General features: G+C 33.5%; 3 protein-coding genes across 4 annotated transcripts; 1 reads left to right on the top strand and 2 right to left on the bottom strand.

Annotated features, from left to right (window-relative positions):
- Nucleotides 1-4543: 4543 nt before the first annotated feature.
- LOC125846389 (uncharacterized) lies at nt 4544-5385 on the bottom strand. Its single transcript, XM_049525797.1, has one exon. The coding sequence runs from the start codon at nt 5276-5278 to the stop codon at nt 4817-4819; it is 462 nt and encodes a 153-aa protein (XP_049381754.1). The 5' UTR covers nt 5279-5385; the 3' UTR covers nt 4544-4816.
- A 3613-nt stretch (nt 5386-8998) lies between these two features.
- LOC125846357 (uncharacterized) lies at nt 8999-13280 on the top strand. Of its 2 annotated transcripts, none has more exons than XM_049525757.1 (3): nt 8999-9903; nt 10834-11024; nt 12459-13280. In XM_049525757.1, the coding sequence occupies exons 1-3, from the start codon at nt 9297-9299 to the stop codon at nt 13131-13133; spliced, it is 1473 nt and encodes a 490-aa protein (XP_049381714.1). In that variant the 5' UTR covers nt 8999-9296; the 3' UTR covers nt 13134-13280. The 2 variants fall into 2 exon arrangements, with proteins under 2 accessions (XP_049381714.1, XP_049381715.1); XM_049525758.1 differs by having other exon boundaries at nt 9063-9903; nt 10837-11024.
- Nucleotides 13281-13360: 80 nt separating this feature from the next.
- Nucleotides 13361-17032, bottom strand: LOC125846355 (ACT domain-containing protein ACR1-like). The gene is made up of 8 exons (XM_049525755.1): nt 16909-17032; nt 16461-16546; nt 16239-16284; nt 15480-15594; nt 15272-15339; nt 14459-15115; nt 14226-14330; nt 13361-14105 (listed from the first exon to the last, which is right to left on the bottom strand). The coding sequence occupies exons 2-8, from the start codon at nt 16532-16534 to the stop codon at nt 13695-13697; spliced, it is 1476 nt and encodes a 491-aa protein (XP_049381712.1). The 5' UTR covers nt 16535-16546; nt 16909-17032; the 3' UTR covers nt 13361-13694.
- Nucleotides 17033-18302: the final 1270 nt, after the last annotated feature.

Here is an 18302-nt window from a genome sequence, read left to right as displayed (position 1 = left end):
TTATGTAATGTATAAAAAAAATAGATGTTTTGATACAACTTGGAATAGCCTTATATAAATTGTAATTTAGCTTAGATTGAAAAGAAATGTTGATTGCTTCTTGATATGTGTTGTTATAAACTCATACATGATCTCTATGAATGAATTACAAATTCAGTTGGAGTATTCATTTGTAGTTTTCTAAAAAAAAATTTGCATAAAAAACATATGAAATGATTGACAGTGGGCTGGCCAACTCTGTCGAGATTTATTTAATTAGAAAGAGGACCAATATAATTAAGAGGAAAAGGGATCGCTTTCTAACTAATTGCTATTTATTTAAGGACATTCCAAAAAATTATTACTAGAGGCCTGGTAGACCTTAACTTAGCAGCGCAAGGCAAAGTCAGCAATCTTTGAAAATTAAACAATTTATATCTTTTAAATTTAATCGTGGTGGCTATTTGAACAATAGAGTAACATATATATATGTATGAATACGACATATATAATGTAAGAAGGGGTGAAGGGGTGTCCATGGAAAATCTCGATAAGTCAAATCCAATAGAATTTAATTGATTTTTTTTATAAAAAAAAATCATAAATTTTAACCAACAAGATTCAATTCAAATCGATTACTCAAATAGTACTAAATAAAAAATTATAATTTTACATATGCTCACACATCTAGTAAGTAGAGGCATATATTTGTTTTGTTCCTATTATTACTGGCAAGAAATTGTTAACTCATTTGTTCAATTGTGACATTTAATAATTAGAGATGTATATTGAAGTCATTTTATTGCAAAAGTTTGATGTTGAAAAAAAAAGTTTATTTGATTGGCATAGGTTTTTTATTTTGATATGTAGATTCTTTTATTTACAATTTAATCTCCTGTTTTAAAATGAGATCACTCCACAATTAAAAATTTCCTAAGAGATCGATCACATCATTATTTAATAAATTAATCAATCTTATTAAAAGAATCCGATAAACACAAAAATTGAAAGAAAAAAAGGGATAGAATTTGACTCAATAAAAAAAATAATTGTTGCATTTAAAAACCAACCTAATTGATTGGTCATAATTTAAATAAAATAGACTCCAACCAAATCATAAAACCCCCCATATAGGTGTAATAGAAGAATTAACATATTTATTCCCACGAAAACTGACCGAAAGATATATTATTACGGAGTAATAAAATTGTTACTTGTATCAATGAAATTTGATTTTAGGGCAAACTACATAAATCCCACTAGTTTAGGTCTTAATTACTAAGATTTCGGATAGTTTCAAATATTACTTTCTCTACCATATTTCATACTTAGGATATATGAGTTTGAATCCGCGAGATACATGTATCTGCCAAATTTTAAAACCGAGATACATATTTTATCTGTTTAAATTAATTAGTTGTAACTGATTTCCTTAATTAGAGGAGTAATTGAGGATTTTCATTACATGGACAATCAATTCTAGAAATTTAAATTAATCAAATCTCTTAATATAAGGCGGAAAGCAATGAGTGTATATATGTTTAATTAATTTTATTTTATTATTCTTTGAAATAATAAATTCATCAATATTATTAATAAAAGACGAAAACATGTATATCTTGATCATTTAACTTGATTAATCTCATTTTATTACTCTTAAAATAATAAATTCATTAATATGATGTCTCTATTATCAATATATGATGTATCCAACAAACTAAACACTTAGATACATGAGTATCATATAAGTACATTCATATGTATCATAGAAGTATCTAATATCAATTTCGTGTTTGTATTATATGTGTCTAGTATTAACTTAATGTATCTGTTTATATGATCTAATATTATTTTCATGTATTTGTTTATATGATCTAATTTTAATTTCATGTATCTTTATATGTATCTAGTATTAATTTGATATATCAAGTATTAGTTTCATACATTGTATTAAAAAATATGTATCTAGGATGCATAGTAAGCATATACATATACTTATGTGTATCTAAATATGTAATGTAATTGAAACACACAAATTTGGCATCTGAAATTATTTCTCATAGATACATATATTTTTAACTCAGATACATGAAGTCTTAACTAGATAAATATACACCTGATATGTATTCAACGTTGTTGCACTCGATGTGTATCTAATGATGTATTTGTTCTGTTAATTAAAGCTTGGCGAAATTCTTCCATCTTGATTAGATCGTTCCTATATTTAGATCTATTCTCGACTTAAATATTGGCGGATGAAGAGTCAGTCCCTGCAATGAGAAATTCATGAGTGAAAATAAACAAATAAAAGTTGTTTAATTTAGTATAGTATTGATAATGTGCAGTACCTTTAACAAGAATCATTCGATTTCAAGAATGTCTAGCCACAAAAGTGTTTGAGAAACAACAAAATTAAAAAATATAAAACTTAATTTGTAAAACTATTTAAAATTGAATTTCAGAGCGTTATGAACTTTAACTTAGATACAAAACCAAGATAAATGAGAATAATAAAATAATAGAAACAAACCTATATGTATAATGCTAATTTGAACATGCAAACATGTATTAAGAGAACGAGGGAAGAAAGAGAGAGAAGATAGAGGAATAAAGAGGGCTAGGTGGGGGGCAACGACACATGAAATGAAGAGGGAGAAGAAATTGGGGTGGGGGGCTACGGCAGATGGAAGAAAGAGGGAGTAAAAAAAAGGGTTGGTGGACTTTTGACAGGGGTGGGGGGATTTGAATTGTTAATGTATCATTAATTAAGAAGTTTAAATTTAAGATAATTATGAAATATCATATTTAAGGGATTTATGTATCTGATTAAATATTTCAAAATATATGGTATAAATATTAAAAGTGATAGTATGTGTAATTGTTTTAAACTAGAGGTAAATATAGTATATATGGTAGGAATGTATGTGTAGTTAAGTAGTTTTTCCTTGATTTTATCCCCACTTCGCCATCTCATATGCCAGGCTTGAAGTTAAAAGTCCAATAAACAAATTCTTAAATTAATTTTAATTTTATTTTGACATTTTAATTCACTTATTTTAATTAGATTTCTTAATTCATTTCAAAATGTATTACTTGGCTATTCTTGACTAATTAGTAAACAAAATAAAGTGTGTTATCTCCGCTCACAATAATTTAGCTAAAACATCTAATAAAATATGACACAAATTTGTGTTTCATCCTTAATTATTGACAACCTTAAAAATACATCTATGTTTGACTAACTGAACTTAAATACACTCTCGATTTGCAAAAAGATATAGCAAATGGTCTCAATCTTTTGTATGACATGTAACTCGTAATATAAAATCGAGGGGAGTGTTGACACCCCTAAACTTGGCGAGAATTTAAAAGTATATTTCACTCATGTTGTAAGATCGGGGTGTATTTAAGTTAAGTTATTCAAATAAAAAGGTGTTTTTAAGACTACCAATAGTTTGATGATGAAATTAATAATTCCATGTTTTCAAATACTTCTTCCAAAAAATATCTAGCCTCTTCCGTCACTTTCCTTCTCTAATTAAAAGGTGGCACATGACTCTATTATTTACTCTCCCACCCACTCTTTTTTTCTTTTTCTTGAAGTCTTCATATTTTTTAGGGATGGACATCGATAGTTTTAATTTTCATTTACTTATTTTGATTTAATTTTTCGATCGATAAAGGAGAGAATCAAAATTAAAACTTTTATGTTTTCTTTTGAAAATTTATTTTACTATTTCAATGAGTGTAGGTGTTAATTAATGTGATATTTAAGTGGATAGAGAGTATTATAGACACGCACTTTATGATTAATAAAAGAGTACTAAAGTTGCCTTTCTTAATTCTTATGATATACTTATGAGGGTGTATTTTAATTGTTGGACCTAGAAATCCTAAACAATTTAAATACCGAGATCCCAAAGTATTAAAATACTCTTAACCCGTTTAGTTTTAGAAAGATTAAGATGAAATCATAATTAGATATTTAAATAAATCAACATAATCAATAAATAAATGTATATCTACCAAATATTAATTTAATTGGGATTGTAAAGATTGTTTGTTTATCAACTACCTCTAAAAGTTTGCGACAGTGACAGTTGACAATTGACAATAGTGGTGATTAATGATGATAATTAAAAGGTAATGGATGATGGTGATCGTGATTGGTGAATCAAATTGATGACAATAGTTGTGAAATGGTGGATGCATTGAGTTGCAAGAGAGTTCAATTAAACCTTTTTATTAAAAAAATAAATTTGATGTATATAAGATAAAAATGAACCATTTCTTATCTACACAAGTTGTTGAATTTCCTTACTTAAATTTTTGGTTCCGTTACTGTTTGATGGTGATAGTTGACAATCAAAATTGTGCTATGAAGGCTAGCTAGTGGTGATAGATCATCAAATCAACATTAGTATATATATCGTAAGCATTAACATTTTGTCTTAACCTTGATTAATATTTTCTCCAAGATTATTATCAATAAAATTTACCTCCATGTAGAAAAATGAACATTAAGAGGAAGGGTAACCAGAGAATGAAAGAAGCAGTATATTACCTGGAGAACTGACGGCGCTAATTAATTGAACATGTTTATGCAAAAACAGATGACAACAACGGAAGAGAGAACACAAATTACAATCCAGGTGATTGAACAACTGATGCCAAGAGAAATTTTAATAGTTTAGTTGGTCGACTACTGCACTCTTCACCTTACCTTATTAGTGAGGATACGTTCCCATTGTAATCCCCTTCCCCTTCCCCTTCCCCTTCCCCCAATTAAAAAAACGATGCCAAATATTTTGATTTTTTTTTTACTTTGGATTCTGTTTCAAATTGACATCGTTGTCCATCCTGAAGAAACAGCATAACTTCTACTTTTTGGATAAACATCTGTGCTCACTCTGACTTCCTCACCAAAATCACAGGGCTCTTCTTCATCAATTCTTCCAATGGCAACGTAACGAGTCCGAGGCATAACATTCATCCCTTTTTTATCGATGGATTTTTGCCTCACGCTCTCCAATTCCACGTGATTTTTTCTCGAAGAAATTCGCATCAGCTCCCTGAAATCATCATCACCACTAGACGCAGATAAATTAGCACTGAAACTTCTGGGCGAAGAGGAGATTTGTGTAAAAGCAGGACATGAGCCAATGGCACTTCCGTAGCCCATTCTGCCTGAACAATTCGTCAGGCTCCGGACGTAGCAATCCCTGGCTTTAATTAGAATTCGGATTGGTGCTTTTATACACTTCTTAATTCTACTTTCTTTGTTGACCTTCGTGCTCATTTTCACGCTTATAACAATTGAGCCCTTATGAACAACGATATAATCAGAAGATGAACAAAATTTTACAAGTCAACTTGTGGATAAGTACAAAATTAGTATGTACGGAAAGAAATAGGTAAGTGGGGAGCAACTAATTAAAGATTATGGACATTGTCAAAAGTGGAATTAAGTTAATCAATTAGTACTCCCTCAATTTATAAAATAAAATGATTTACTTTCTTTTTAAGTCTGTTTAAAAAATAATGGTTATTTTCTTTTTCTGATAATATTTTAATTTCAATTTTCACGTGACATATTTAAAATTATAAGATTAAATGATATTTTGGTACATTTGATATAATTTTAATTTAGGATCATAAAATTAAAAAAAAATAATATATATTTTCATAAACTTCGTATCAAATTAAACTAGATCATTTTTTTCGAAACTATTGAATATTGAAGAGATTAATGTTGATGAAGTATTTATAATTTTCTTATTGAGGAAAAAAGAAAGGGCTCCAAAAGGATTGGGCTGACATAGGATATTTTCTGCAAGACCCACAAAAGGAAAAAAATTTATTGATAGAGAGTTATTTTTGTTCCTTATGAACTCAACATGGACAAAAAAATTTTTAATCAGGTAAGTGAATTTTTCCAATTTTTTTAAAAAAGAAAATAGAAAGGAAGGCATGAACAATGTACATACTCCATATACTGTATATACAACGAACTGTTCAATACATGATTATAAAAAAAATATGTCGTAATCGAGATGACAAAGGATAATCTATACTATTTCTCAAGTGTATATTTTTATTGGATTTAAATACTGAAAAATATTAGACACCAGTTTTGAATTCTCTTTTGTTTTACTAATATCTTAATTAGGGCTAACCCATCGGTGACCCCCTAAAGTCGGCATCAATTTTCACTTAGACATCTTAACTAGGTTTTGTTCATTTTAGACACCTCATGTAAGACCCTGATATGTCATTTTGACACTTTTTTTACATTCTGCAAAAATATGATGGTGAGTGTGTTCCACTCGCGGATGATGTGTAAAGTGTCAAATTAAATGAGGACACTTGTCATTTTGTTCAAAATAATTCATAAATAATAAACTATCAATTATTTTTAAAAAAAGATAGCCAATGGATCGATAACATGTGGCAATTTTTTTTCCAAATAATAACAAAAAAAGGATTAAATCACCTTAAAAATCTTTAGGAGAAGCATCTCCCACCCCACCCCACCCCATCGTCTTCTCCAACGTTGGAGAAACAAGCACAGTAGCACACACCCCTTAATCTTCAACCATATACCCGGAATTTTCTCTATCTCTTTTACTTAACTATTGTTCAATCCTTCTATGGTATAACTTTAGTGAACTTGTGTAACTCAATTTTTTTTCAAATAAATGCAGCTCCACAAATTTTATTTCTAAAAGAAAACTCTACAGATTTTATTGTTAAAAAATAATAATCTAAGATCCAATGAACTTTTAAAATACAAATGTGTACGTGTTCATATCACATTGTTGAGTTTCTTTTAATGGGATTATCTCATTTTTTTAGTGACTTTTTATTCATCTCCAACTTTTCATTTTTTTCCTTCAAATTTCAGTATTTTTTTCTCAAATTAAATTGAGGAAGAAAGGCATCATCCTTGGGAAAAGCTCTGACGTTTTGAATTAGATTCCTCGTTTGTGGTATCAACGAATATATTTCACCATGGAAGAAGTTCAAGTTTAAGAAAATGGTGGTTGAAAAAATGGGGAAGAAGAAGGAAATATAAAATAAAAGCTAAAAAAGAGCCTGACGCGCAATTAATGAGTGGGTCACACTCACTATGCCATATCAATAAAAAAATATCAAAATGACACATTAGGACCTTACATGAGGTGTCTAAAATGAATAAAGTCTAGTTCAGGTGTCTAAGTAAAAGTTGATGCCAACTTTAAGGGGCCATCGATTGGGACATAATAGGGAGTCTTGTCAATTTAATTGTATGGTATAAAGGATAAACACAAAACATAATCCGTACATTACTAATTTATGCATTACTAATTCTTACATTACTAATCCCTGCACTATTGATCTTTATACCAAACGGACCCTAAGTGTTTTTCATTTGAGAAGTGGGGATAAATTTGTTGTGGCTTGACAGGAAAACTGAGGCATCAGCCTTGTTGAATTACAAAAATGATCCATTCATTGAATTAGAAATTTGTTTCAAATCCTTGAGTACATGGGGCGCCTTGTATTCTCGCAAAGTAAAGATACTCAGATCCATTTTAGATTACTTGTCTATATTATTTAAAATGAGTAATCCTTATTGTGGAAGTAGATTTTGTCATTCTTCTCCTTCAATGCTAGTGGATAAGTACACTAGGGCTGGAATGTCCAGGATATGCAGTCCGAAACATTTCCATTATGTTACCTAGCCAAACCTGCCAGCTTATGTCCTAATGTAAAATGGTTGTTCTTTTTTCTCCACTTTTTTTTTTTTTTTTACATATGCGGCGGCGGGTTACCAGAGAAGGAGGGACAACTCCTTTCTCATTTGCATTGCTCAATCTTCCTTTTCTGATTGAAAGTAGCAAGTCACTTTACTATTGGTACAAAGGTCAGATAGAAGGTTGCTCATCCAACCCGAATTCAGCAGAGTGGGTTTTGACTTGCCCCTTTTCTATCTAATTAGTCAAACCTAAACATACTTATTTCAAAAACAACGCTAACACCCTATCTATAGTAAGAGGCCAACTAACCATTACTGGTGAAAAACGCAGGTCATCAGAACTTAGGTGCATCTAAACACATACACCCTTATGGTAAAATTCTAGAAATAGGAGGGTGGTCAGGAGGTAGCTTGTAGTTAGAGGATTGGTTGTCCTCTACTACAAACACTCAAGTGAAATCATTTTTTACTTGTTACAAGTATTTCGCCTTACTTCTCTAGTTATATTAGCTATCGTTATATTTTTTGACTCGTGGAAAGTGGAAAGGCAGCATTAGGTAGTTAGTCAAGGTGGAAGGACCATTCGATTCATTAAGGGGCATAACGACGCCCTCGTCCGACGCCATTTTCGGACCTAGCAGCAGACGAGCGGGTCGTGCCTGAATTCAAACCGGACCAAACTCTTCTTTGTTTGAGCTGCTCACAAGCTACCACTCTCTTCTTTGATGTGCGCTATATTATTATGTCTTGTTCCTTAAGGAGTGATCCGGGATTAAGCCACATGACGATACCCGCCAAAAGAAAGGGGACCTTGAGTACTCAAATGCGTACGAGGAAAGGACAATTATTTAGCGCACTTATATCTCAAATTGTTTGTTAATTTATATAATTAAGATAGAATTAATTAAAATGTTCTCATTTTGCACTTAAAGTTAATTTATTTAAAAATATAAATATCGTAAGATTCCAAGAAAGTTTTTTTTATTAATCTTGATATTGATAAATAACACATAAACAAGATACATTAAGGAAAACAAAAAATAAATAATAAATTAGAAAAAAATATTCTTCTTATTTATAATTTTGTAAGAGATGTAAAAAGGAAAATAGACCGGTAATATAAAATGGAGTGATTCAAAAGGTATGTAAAATAAGTTCATTATTTATATTAAATAAGAAATGTATGATATGTGTTTGAGTGTACATAATTATCACTTAATAATAGGAACTTGAATTGATATGATGTAAAACACCCCTACCGGTAATTATCAACTAGGTAGTTTGTTTTAAATTTTTTTGAAGAAAAGTTTTTGCAAAAGATGAAAAACAATGGTATTTTGCAAAAAGTATTTTTCAATCAAACGAAGAACATCTCATTCTAGAAAATTTACAGAGAAGTTTTGAAGCAACAAACACCAATTATTAGGCGTCCTCGAAACGACGACGTAGCTTTGTCTTGCTCGTCTGTCCTTGAGCTCATATTTGCTTGTCGATTGCGAAGTTCCCAACTGTCTTAACCAAATTAGTCTTCGCCGGCGAACTGTGAAACCTCCATCTTTTCTGTCACCGTCATCTTACAATGTCATGGTTTGCTCGATCCATTGCCAATACTCTCAGACTCGACGACGACGATAGGGACGATGACGTTTCAAGCAATCACGATCACTCTACTGAAAAACCTACTACGGAGAAGCAACAAACAGATGATGATGATTCACCGCCAGTATCACCATCACGCGGCGTCAAGGATGACTTCTCAGAGCTCACCAAAACCCTAACCCGTCAATTTTGGGGAGTGGCCTCTTTCCTGGCTCCACCACCCCAATCCGAGCCTGATAAGCTTTTACTGGATCCGAATTCAGGACCAGCTCGAGTTTCGGATGACGAAGAGTCTGATCCTGTGGGGATCGCGGGTTTGCGGAGCGATATTGCTGAAATTGGGGGCAGATTCAAGAGTGGGATATCTAAGCTTTCGAAGAATATTCCCGTGTCCGAAATCACCAAAATGGCGTCCAACCTACTGCAACTGGGACCAGAGGAGGAGGACGACGAAGAGGGTAAGAGGTTTGATTCCGGTAGAGGTGCAGTTGGTGTTACTGAGGAAGTAGTGGCTTTTGTGAGGGACATTGCTATGCATCCTGAGACTTGGTTGGATTTCCCTTTGTTTGATGATGAAGACGACGAAGGTGTCTTTTTATTGTTAATTTTACATGTTCACCTAATTTTGAGCCTGCACTGTGCTTTCATTTCGATTTTTCTTATTCATATCAATACTCACTACTTGTGCAAAAATGATTTTGGTTATTAGAATGATCAATAATGAACCTTTGAGATCAATATAATAGTTTGGACTGCTCAGTGCTTAGGCGCCACACAACATGACTTGAACATGAGAAGATTTTCCTCTCTTAACCGAGATGATATGAAACTAACTGTTGGATAACAAGCAGATTTCAAAGGTTAAATATACTCTTAGAGATTTGTAGCTTGGAAAAGATCACTCATCAATCCATAGTCCACACTGGCCTTAAACTGAAAGCACTTTAATTACTAGGTAGCAGCTTCAAAGATAGAAAAGATGGAAGCTTTATTTAGGTTTCAATTTGACTAATGTAGAATTCAAGGTAAAGAGTGAAATGCTTGTTTTGGATACTTGAAAGTAGAGGGGTAAAAGTTTCCAACTTTGTGCATATATCTTTTGAATGTGCAGAGTCAAACAGATGCTTGTTTATGTGCATTTCATGGTGAAATATAAACCTTTGGATGTTTCCGTCCCTTTTATTTACCGATGACTTAGTTCATATATGTAATTGTTCACCCTGAAGTGGATGAACAAGATGCTGAACTTCTATTAATATTCCTTTTTTGGGTTGTTGTAAGTTTTATTAATACTCCCATTAAGATGGTGACATGGAAATATGCCAACTCCCTTTATTTCTTATCTGTGTCCTGTTTTTCTGGATGATCTCGAAACCCTTACATAAACTATTGGTTATCATACATGACTGTAACTCTTTCTCACATATGTTACTATCACAACTTTATTGTGTAATGTATGCTTTGTGACACGTATATTTAAGGACGGAATATCTAACATTTAGCTCTATCTATTACAGTAGATTTTGACTTGTCTGATGCACAACAAGAGCATGCATTAGCTGTCGAGCGTCTTGCTCCAAGACTGGCTGCTTTGAGGATTGAGCTCTGCCCAGGTTACATGAGTGAGGCTCGCTTTTGGGAGATTTACTTTGTTCTTCTGCACCCTAGACTGGATAAACAAGATGTTGAACTTTTATCCACACCCCAGGTAAGGCAGTGCATGTAATGCTAGAAATGGTTCCATTTCTCATTCACATTCTATTTAGCACTTTAAACCAAGCTCTTTTTTTCTCCTTTATAAATGAAAAAAATGCTTTGTCTGCAAAAGTAGTAAAAGACAGTCCCTGCATAACTTGCTGTTTTTTGACTCATTAGCTCTGACAACAATTGGCACTATCTACTGGTTCCTAATGAGTAGAATGTAGTTTAATGAATATGTTGTTGGACCTGGAGAAAGGCTGATTAGGATTTAATGAATGGAAGGTCACTTGCTAAATCTTTCTTTTTTCAAGCTAGTCAAATCTTTCACGTCTTCTTTTTCTCCTTGATAAGGTTGCAATTCACTCATATAATCCCCATCAAGGTTATCTTTTGTCTGGGCTGATTATGAAATAAGTATTGAAGTTCTTTTATAGTAGAAGTGGGACTAAGATGTTCACAACTCTTACTGTAAAGTAGCTCTTGTGTAGTTGTATTACTATTTTTAACGGTTTATTGAGTAAGTATCAAAGAGCACAGGGAGAAATATCCTTATGAAAAATGGATACAGATGGGGCTATTCTAAACAGAAAAGTTAATGTGTGATTGAAAGAACACTACCAATCATAGTTATTTATGGGGTTTAGAGAATTGGTCTGGCCTATTCTGATTCTAGGGGAACAACTCTTAAACAGAAATGATTTTCTTTTTGGTCCGTGGAAGTAGTTCTCCTAATATGTATGAGTCAGAATAACTTGTTCGAGTGAGAAGCTTTTAAGCTTATTGTTATTTTTTGCTAAACCAATGCCAGTATTGCTGGAGCTAGTATTTGAACAAGCCATCAGAGCTTAGAGATTTTTCATTAACCCATTTCTGACTCATTGCTATTCTTGGGACTTCGCTCCTGTACATGTTCAGTATATTGATGCCATATTGGCACTTGGCTATTCAGGGGAGCTAGTCAAAACATCTTCCTACCTGTCTTTTTGCGACAAATCCTTCCATCCTTTTTTGTTTTGCTGCTTATGTTGCTACTTGGAAATTCTTCTTCTCCTCTATCATCTCCTCTCTTTGGCAGTTGAAAGCTTCAAGGTTGTATTTTTTATTGCATTACTTTTGGTTCACAATTTTTCTGGTGAGCGTTCTATGATATTTTTGGGCTTCTTATTAACCCCCTGGACCCCTAATGTGTGCCGTAAACGTGTACTATTCAGTAGTTGTGCGTGTGGATGAGTAGGGAGGGAAACTATAATCTAGCCATCTATATATAATGAGTACGAAACCTATAGTAAAACAGAGTGATTGCTCATACTTGGTTAGTTAGCATATGAACAAAGCATGCCTTTGTTAAAAAGTAGTCTACAGTTCACTAATCCTTTATTCCTTGTACTAGAGAATAGTTATTGGTAACCTTTGGTGCTGAAAATGCTAATCCTGTGTGCAGGTAGTCAAGGCCAGGGCATCATTGGCGCAAGAGTTACATAAACTAACCAAGCCAATAGAAGGAGATTGGTCAAAGGAGGAGACTTTTAAATCAACTGACATGGGTGGTTTTCAACAGGAGGAGATGCTTGCTGTCCCGTCCGCTGCTCTCTCTGCGGTTGTGGTTCAAGACATGTCTAGTGTGGATGTTGGCACTTCATCTATAGTAGCTAGCTGTGGTACCAATGTGCACCCTGTCATTAGTGAAAATCAAACAGTTGATAAACTTGTGGTTGAAGAAAGACCTACTACCCTAAGCAAAGATGAAAAATTGCAATCTGCATCGGCGACTAAGTTAGAGGAGAGTGACGAAGAGGATGCTGATGATTGGTTGAAGGAAGAAAACACGGAAATTACAGGTACCAGTAAAACCAGCATGTCCTTTGAGGATGATGAGGATGTGTCTTTCAGTGATCTTGAAGAGGATGATTCAGATACGTCTGCAAAATCAAAACTGGCAATTCACAGTTCTGATAAGGACTCACAAGATTGGGTCCAGTTGAGGAAAAGCTCCACTGACTTGTCTAGAGATACCAGCTCCGTCAATCAGATTGGTTCTGTTAAGGAAAATGTGCAGAATCCTGATAGCAAAGAATCAAATGATTGGCTGGATATTGATGACCTTGAGGTGGCATGAACTTATGTAAGATTTAAATATAGTTGTCGTTCCGCGCATTTCTTGTGAATAGCTATTCCTTATCCTCCAGTCTGTGCTCTCCGCTGAGAACTCCTAAACTGTATTGTTTGTACATAGAACGCATAATGAAAAACAATTGGGTTGCAATATTGTGTTCATGCTATTAATTGATGGTAACTTCCTACTTGTGTCACTATATGAGCATAACTCGAAGAGGATCCAATTCAAAATATAAGTCACTATATGAGCATAACTCATCCAATTCAAAATATAATTGTCAAGCTTAATAAATGTAAAGCTTTATACCGATGATAAATGAAGTTTATGAGATGTCACTTTCCCTTTCATCAGTTCCCTATTTAGATTATAGTTGATAGATTCATACGCCACCCATTAAACTTTGGAACTTCCAATGGTTTTACTCTGCAAAGATATGTACATTGTACCATGCCTCTATCATTATTTACCACTGTTGCTAATTATTTACAGATGGAAGTTGCTAAATATTTACAATCAACATGGCCTAAACACAGTAGGGTCTTCAGATCACCACTTGGAATCTTAGGATTTTATAGGTCTGAAATTGCTGGAAAGCCACTCAAGCTGAGACCAAAACATGCTTCCTAATGAGAAACCAGGCTTGTTGTCTTGCTTGCCATTGCTACTGCTACTGCTACTGCTAGTGCTTATGCTAGGGCTTGTATTTGACAAATTTGTTGGTTGAGAAGATGGCCTCTCTGAGGATTTATTTGCCACCAGGACAGTACCTCCAATTTCTCGTCTTACTATCTCCAAGGTTTCTGAAGTCACAGCTTGCCCTGAAGTATCTTTTACATAGAATGTGCCAACTGCTTGCTCTCCCTGTACCCCAACCTCAGTCCTGCTTATGGATAATCCGTTCTCCCGAAACACTCTTGTGACATCTGCTAACAGTCCTACCCTGTTTTGAGTAGTAACATTCAGCCTCAATTCCTGTACAGATCATATAGTCACTTAATATATCTCATTAGAGCACTTTGTTATAGGGAGGGGGAAAGTAGATTATAAAGATACAGTAAACGGTGTGCTAGTTAATCCATTTTGAAAACGTACATGAGATACTCTCCTCTCAGTAGCAGCCATCAGATTTTGGATCATTCTCCGTCTCTCACTTTCTGAATCCAAAGTCCATCCATTCTTGTGTCTCACATAGTATTCCTGTGTTTTTTCATGCATACGTAGAGAGTTAAAAACAAAAATTGAGTGTTTTTTTGGTACTGTCTGGACCTGAACCACTATGACTTTGCGGGAGCAGTTAGATAAAGAGGGCAAAAGTAAAAGATTACCTGAAAGGCAATGGATTCAAAAGAACTAATGGAGGCGTGGAACACAACATATTGCAAGTCTGTCAAGGTGCAGATAGTGTCAAATAGCAATTTGGGTCTGTCCATACTCCTCACAGTAACAATGGAGTAACCCTTCTCCTTGCAATTTTCTATCTTCACTTCTGTGCTATTAGATCCCTTCTTCTGCCTGTGAGCTACATCATCTCCACTTGAGTCATAACCACAGGAACAACATTGTTCATAGTCTCTGTCAGCAGCCATCAACTGATGAAGCCGTCTTTCGGTATGGGTCTGGCTAGCTGCAGGGGCTGCCAACCTCACACTCCGTCGCTCCCCTTCATAATGGTGGGCCTCAACAACATTCTCCAGCTGGGCCTGTATTTGTGCCACTCTATAGGGGTCCATGATTGGCCCATGCTTCAGATCATCTTCCATGTAAACAATGCAGGCTGCTCGCTTGTTATGTGTCCATGCCACGGCACCAGAGACATGGCATCCTAACTCAGTCAGCACAGCAGATATCTCGGACATTAACCCTGGTCTATCTGTTGCTGTCATCTCCATAGCTGTGTGCTCCATCGAGACATGCCTGGGCCTTACATTTCTACCAACACATGTTTGGACTTCCCTGGACCCTCTTCTACTTGCACAAATAGCCTGTCAGCATTAAGCTTGTATTTTTTAGTTTAATGTTAATTTGAAAAACGAAAAAGAAAAACATATTTTTGGATAACAGCTGCCAGCACCTAAAACCCACAAAATGGGTTTCTTGAAAGTACTAGTATAATTCAAGTGAATAAAGCATAGACTAACCTGTTCGATGTAGTGGATGAGGCTTTCGTCAGTGATTTTGTTCCCAAGTTGGTCAGTTACGTGGAAAACTGGAAAAAGAAATCTTATAGTTGTGAATGACTCAGCTATGGATCAGAAAGTTGTTACTTGCATCTTTTTTATATTGGATTAAACCAGCTGTAAGTGATTGGTGAGATAAGAAAAGGCATAGTTAAAAAAGAGAACTAACCATCCATTAACCAGCCACCATCAGAGCATATGTATGATCTTAGAATCAGTAGGTCCAGATCCGTCAGAACTTGGACCATCTCCAGCAATATACCATGTTTGTTCGCACTATCAACCTGTGGTCCAAAAAATAACAATAACTACACACTTCATGTTTGCACAATTTAAACATCTCAGTTCAATATTGCACAACAGAAATTGCAGCTTGCAGAGTTGAAACTGAGCAGAAATTAAATTCCAGTTTTCTCAATCATTTTCTGTTTAGCTTTTTGGTTACACAAGAATTGGGTAAGAATACTTAATGATAGTGGACCCTATTACAAGTATAATTAGCATTTTAATTAACAATCAATAAACAGCTGCAGTATTGTAATCTGATTTTTGTAAGTGGAAAGTAGGCATTCATAAACTTTTCCTGTGGTTCTCCGAAATTCCTTGTCACTACTAATACGAATTTAGTATGATTGTTTATCTTTTAAGAAATTGTTCAACTATATCAGCACATGGATTCATCTTAAAGAAAAATATATAAAATTATCGCCTAACTAAATTGATTACCGCCTAACTAAATGATGGTAATGCAGGTCTTTTTAGGCTAATATTCCTGTAAGTATATACTGTTGGAATCTAAGAGGGAATCCATTAACTGGTTAGGTACTCAAAACTTAAACCAAAACAAATCAAAGTCATTATCTAACTCATCGAAATCAGTATTTATAATTTGAAGGAAACATAAGAAAATGATAACGATTCTTCCTACCTTCACAATAGTACAGTTTCGGCAAGTATCATTATCAATGCACACCCTGAAAAGCCATAGCCAAAAACAAATTAAAAGAAGGGTTTAAATTCTATGCAGTATAAAAGTTACTTACACAATCGATTGGTATATATAACTTAAATCCAACAAGGTGGGTGTATCAATCAAAATTGTAAAAAAAAATTAGATAGTAGTATTGAAAAATTGAAGTTAAAACTAAACCTGGGAGGGTGAATTCTTTCAATGAGTGATTGAAATTCATGATCACCATAGGGTTTGTAAACAGCAATCTCCATTTGCTTTCTGTTCTGTGATTGATAAATGTACAACAACATGTGAGAAAAATCCACATTTATTTATAGTATACAAATATAATACAGCTGGCAGTTGTCTGTTCTGTTTTTGAATCAACAAGTTTGAAAAAGAACAAATTTTACTACTATTATCTGATTTCTTGGTTGTCAATCGATACAAGTTTTCTGTATTTTTAAGAAACACACGACAAGTAGTTCAAAAGAAGTAGTAATCCTCCTATAATAAGATTACTAAAAGTAGAAACCCATTACTTTCTTCGGAAAGCAAAAAAAAGCAGCAAAACGGCCAGTTAGGTTGAATGCAAATCAAGATTTTGACCAAGAATTGATCCATGGATGGATATAGAAAAATTTACCTGAGAAAAGTGGAATCTTGAAATTTCAATGTAAAATTCAGATTTTGATGAAAGAAAACAGATATATATATATATATATATATATATATATATATATAAAGGGATGGAGAGTAGGAGACAGAGTCAAAAGAGGGATCAAAAACTGGATGAGAGAGTTGTAAGTATATATGTGGCTCTCCTAAGTATATACAAATAGGGGAGAGAAATCCGTACTTACTCTTTCTTTTTTTCTTTTCCATCCACAAGAAAACTCCCTTTTTTCACATTTTTCTCATTTTCTTTTACCTTTTCTCTCACTAATAAATTTCTCTTTTATTTATTGGAAATATTTATTTACTCTATTTCTCTAATTTTCTGTTTTATTTATTGGAAACATTTTGTTTACTCCATTTCTCCGATTTATATGACGTAGTTTTAATTTAGAGAGTCAAATTTCTTTATTTTGACGGTAGATTCAGAGGATTTTAATACACGATTTTTAAGATTCTTGAAATATAATTTATATATTTAAAAATTACGTAAAAATATTATAAATCACAAAAAATAGTAATTAAAATATATGAATAAATTATGATAATTTTTTTATCTGACTTTTGGGTAAAACTTACCCGCACCGAATGTATACACCAAGTCAATACATGCATGTTATGTGTTTAAATTTATAGTTCAGTTTACCTAATCATAATTAATTAACATGTGTTTTACTTTATTAAATCACGTAATAATAAAAATTGCATTAATTTGATAAATACACCCGATACAAATAAGTTTTTTCCGACTTTTAAATTCAAAATATAAACTATAAATTCGCAAGAGGGAGTAATTCATTTTGGTAGTGCTTGTAGTTGTTGAGGAAGTGTACTAGGAAGTCACGACTCACCAATATGATTTATAATTGTGTGCTGAGATAGTAAACTCTTTTTTTCTTTTTTTTTTTTGGTTTTTCACCTCGTGTTCGGAGTCTACATTGGAGCTTCAACTAAATTCGGATCGCACTCTACAAGGCATATTTGGGGGTGGCGCTCCCAACAGGACTTTCTCCATACCCAATGCTCGAACCCGAGACTTCTGGTTAAGGGTGAAACACTCCCACCAGTGCACTACAACCCATGTTGACCCCTTAATATTATAAAATCAAAATTATCAGTAAAAATTTAAACTTCGATTTTGCTGAGATAGTAAACTGATAATTTTGATTTTATAGTATTAAGGGGTCGTTTGGTACGAAAATTGATAATGCATGGATTAGTAATGCATGAATTAGCAATGCAGGGATTAGTAGTGCAAGGATTAGTAATGCATGATTTATATTTATCAACTGTTTGGTTCATTATTTTCCACCTCATTTTGTGTTTGGATTAAAACTCTATAAAAAGATTCTTTCCAATTATACC

The sequence above is a fragment of the Solanum stenotomum genome, chromosome 12 (assembly GCF_019186545.1).
Source record: "Solanum stenotomum isolate F172 chromosome 12, ASM1918654v1, whole genome shotgun sequence".
Taxonomy (NCBI): Eukaryota; Viridiplantae; Streptophyta; class Magnoliopsida; order Solanales; family Solanaceae; genus Solanum; species Solanum stenotomum.
Note: the sequence above shows the minus strand (reverse complement) of the source record. Positions and strands in the feature narration are given on the sequence as shown.

What these genes read in the sequence shown, in the direction of transcription:
- LOC125846357 (XM_049525757.1), top strand. Translation starts at nt 9,297, where the DNA reads ATGTCATGGTTTGCTCGATCCATTGCCAATACTCTCAGACTCGACGAC. An exon ending in TGATGATGAAGACGACGAAG is followed by an intron (nt 9,904 to 10,833) that starts GTGTCTTTTTAT and finishes TATCTATTACAG; the next exon opens with TAGATTTTGACTTGTCTGAT. An exon ending in AACTTTTATCCACACCCCAG is followed by an intron (nt 11,025 to 12,458) that starts GTAAGGCAGTGC and finishes TCCTGTGTGCAG; the next exon opens with GTAGTCAAGGCCAGGGCATC.
- LOC125846389 (XM_049525797.1), bottom strand. Translation starts at nt 5,278, where the DNA reads ATGAGCACGAAGGTCAACAAAGAAAGTAGAATTAAGAAGTGTATAAAA.
- LOC125846355 (XM_049525755.1), bottom strand. Translation starts at nt 16,534, where the DNA reads ATGGAGATTGCTGTTTACAAACCCTATGGTGATCATGAATTTCAATCA. An exon ending in GAAAGAATTCACCCTCCCAG is followed by an intron (nt 16,285 to 16,460) that starts GTTTAGTTTTAA and finishes ATGGCTTTTCAG; the next exon opens with GGTGTGCATTGATAATGATA. An exon ending in TTGAATCCATTGCCTTTCAG is followed by an intron (nt 14,331 to 14,458) that starts GTAATCTTTTAC and finishes GAAAAAACACAG; the next exon opens with GAATACTATGTGAGACACAA.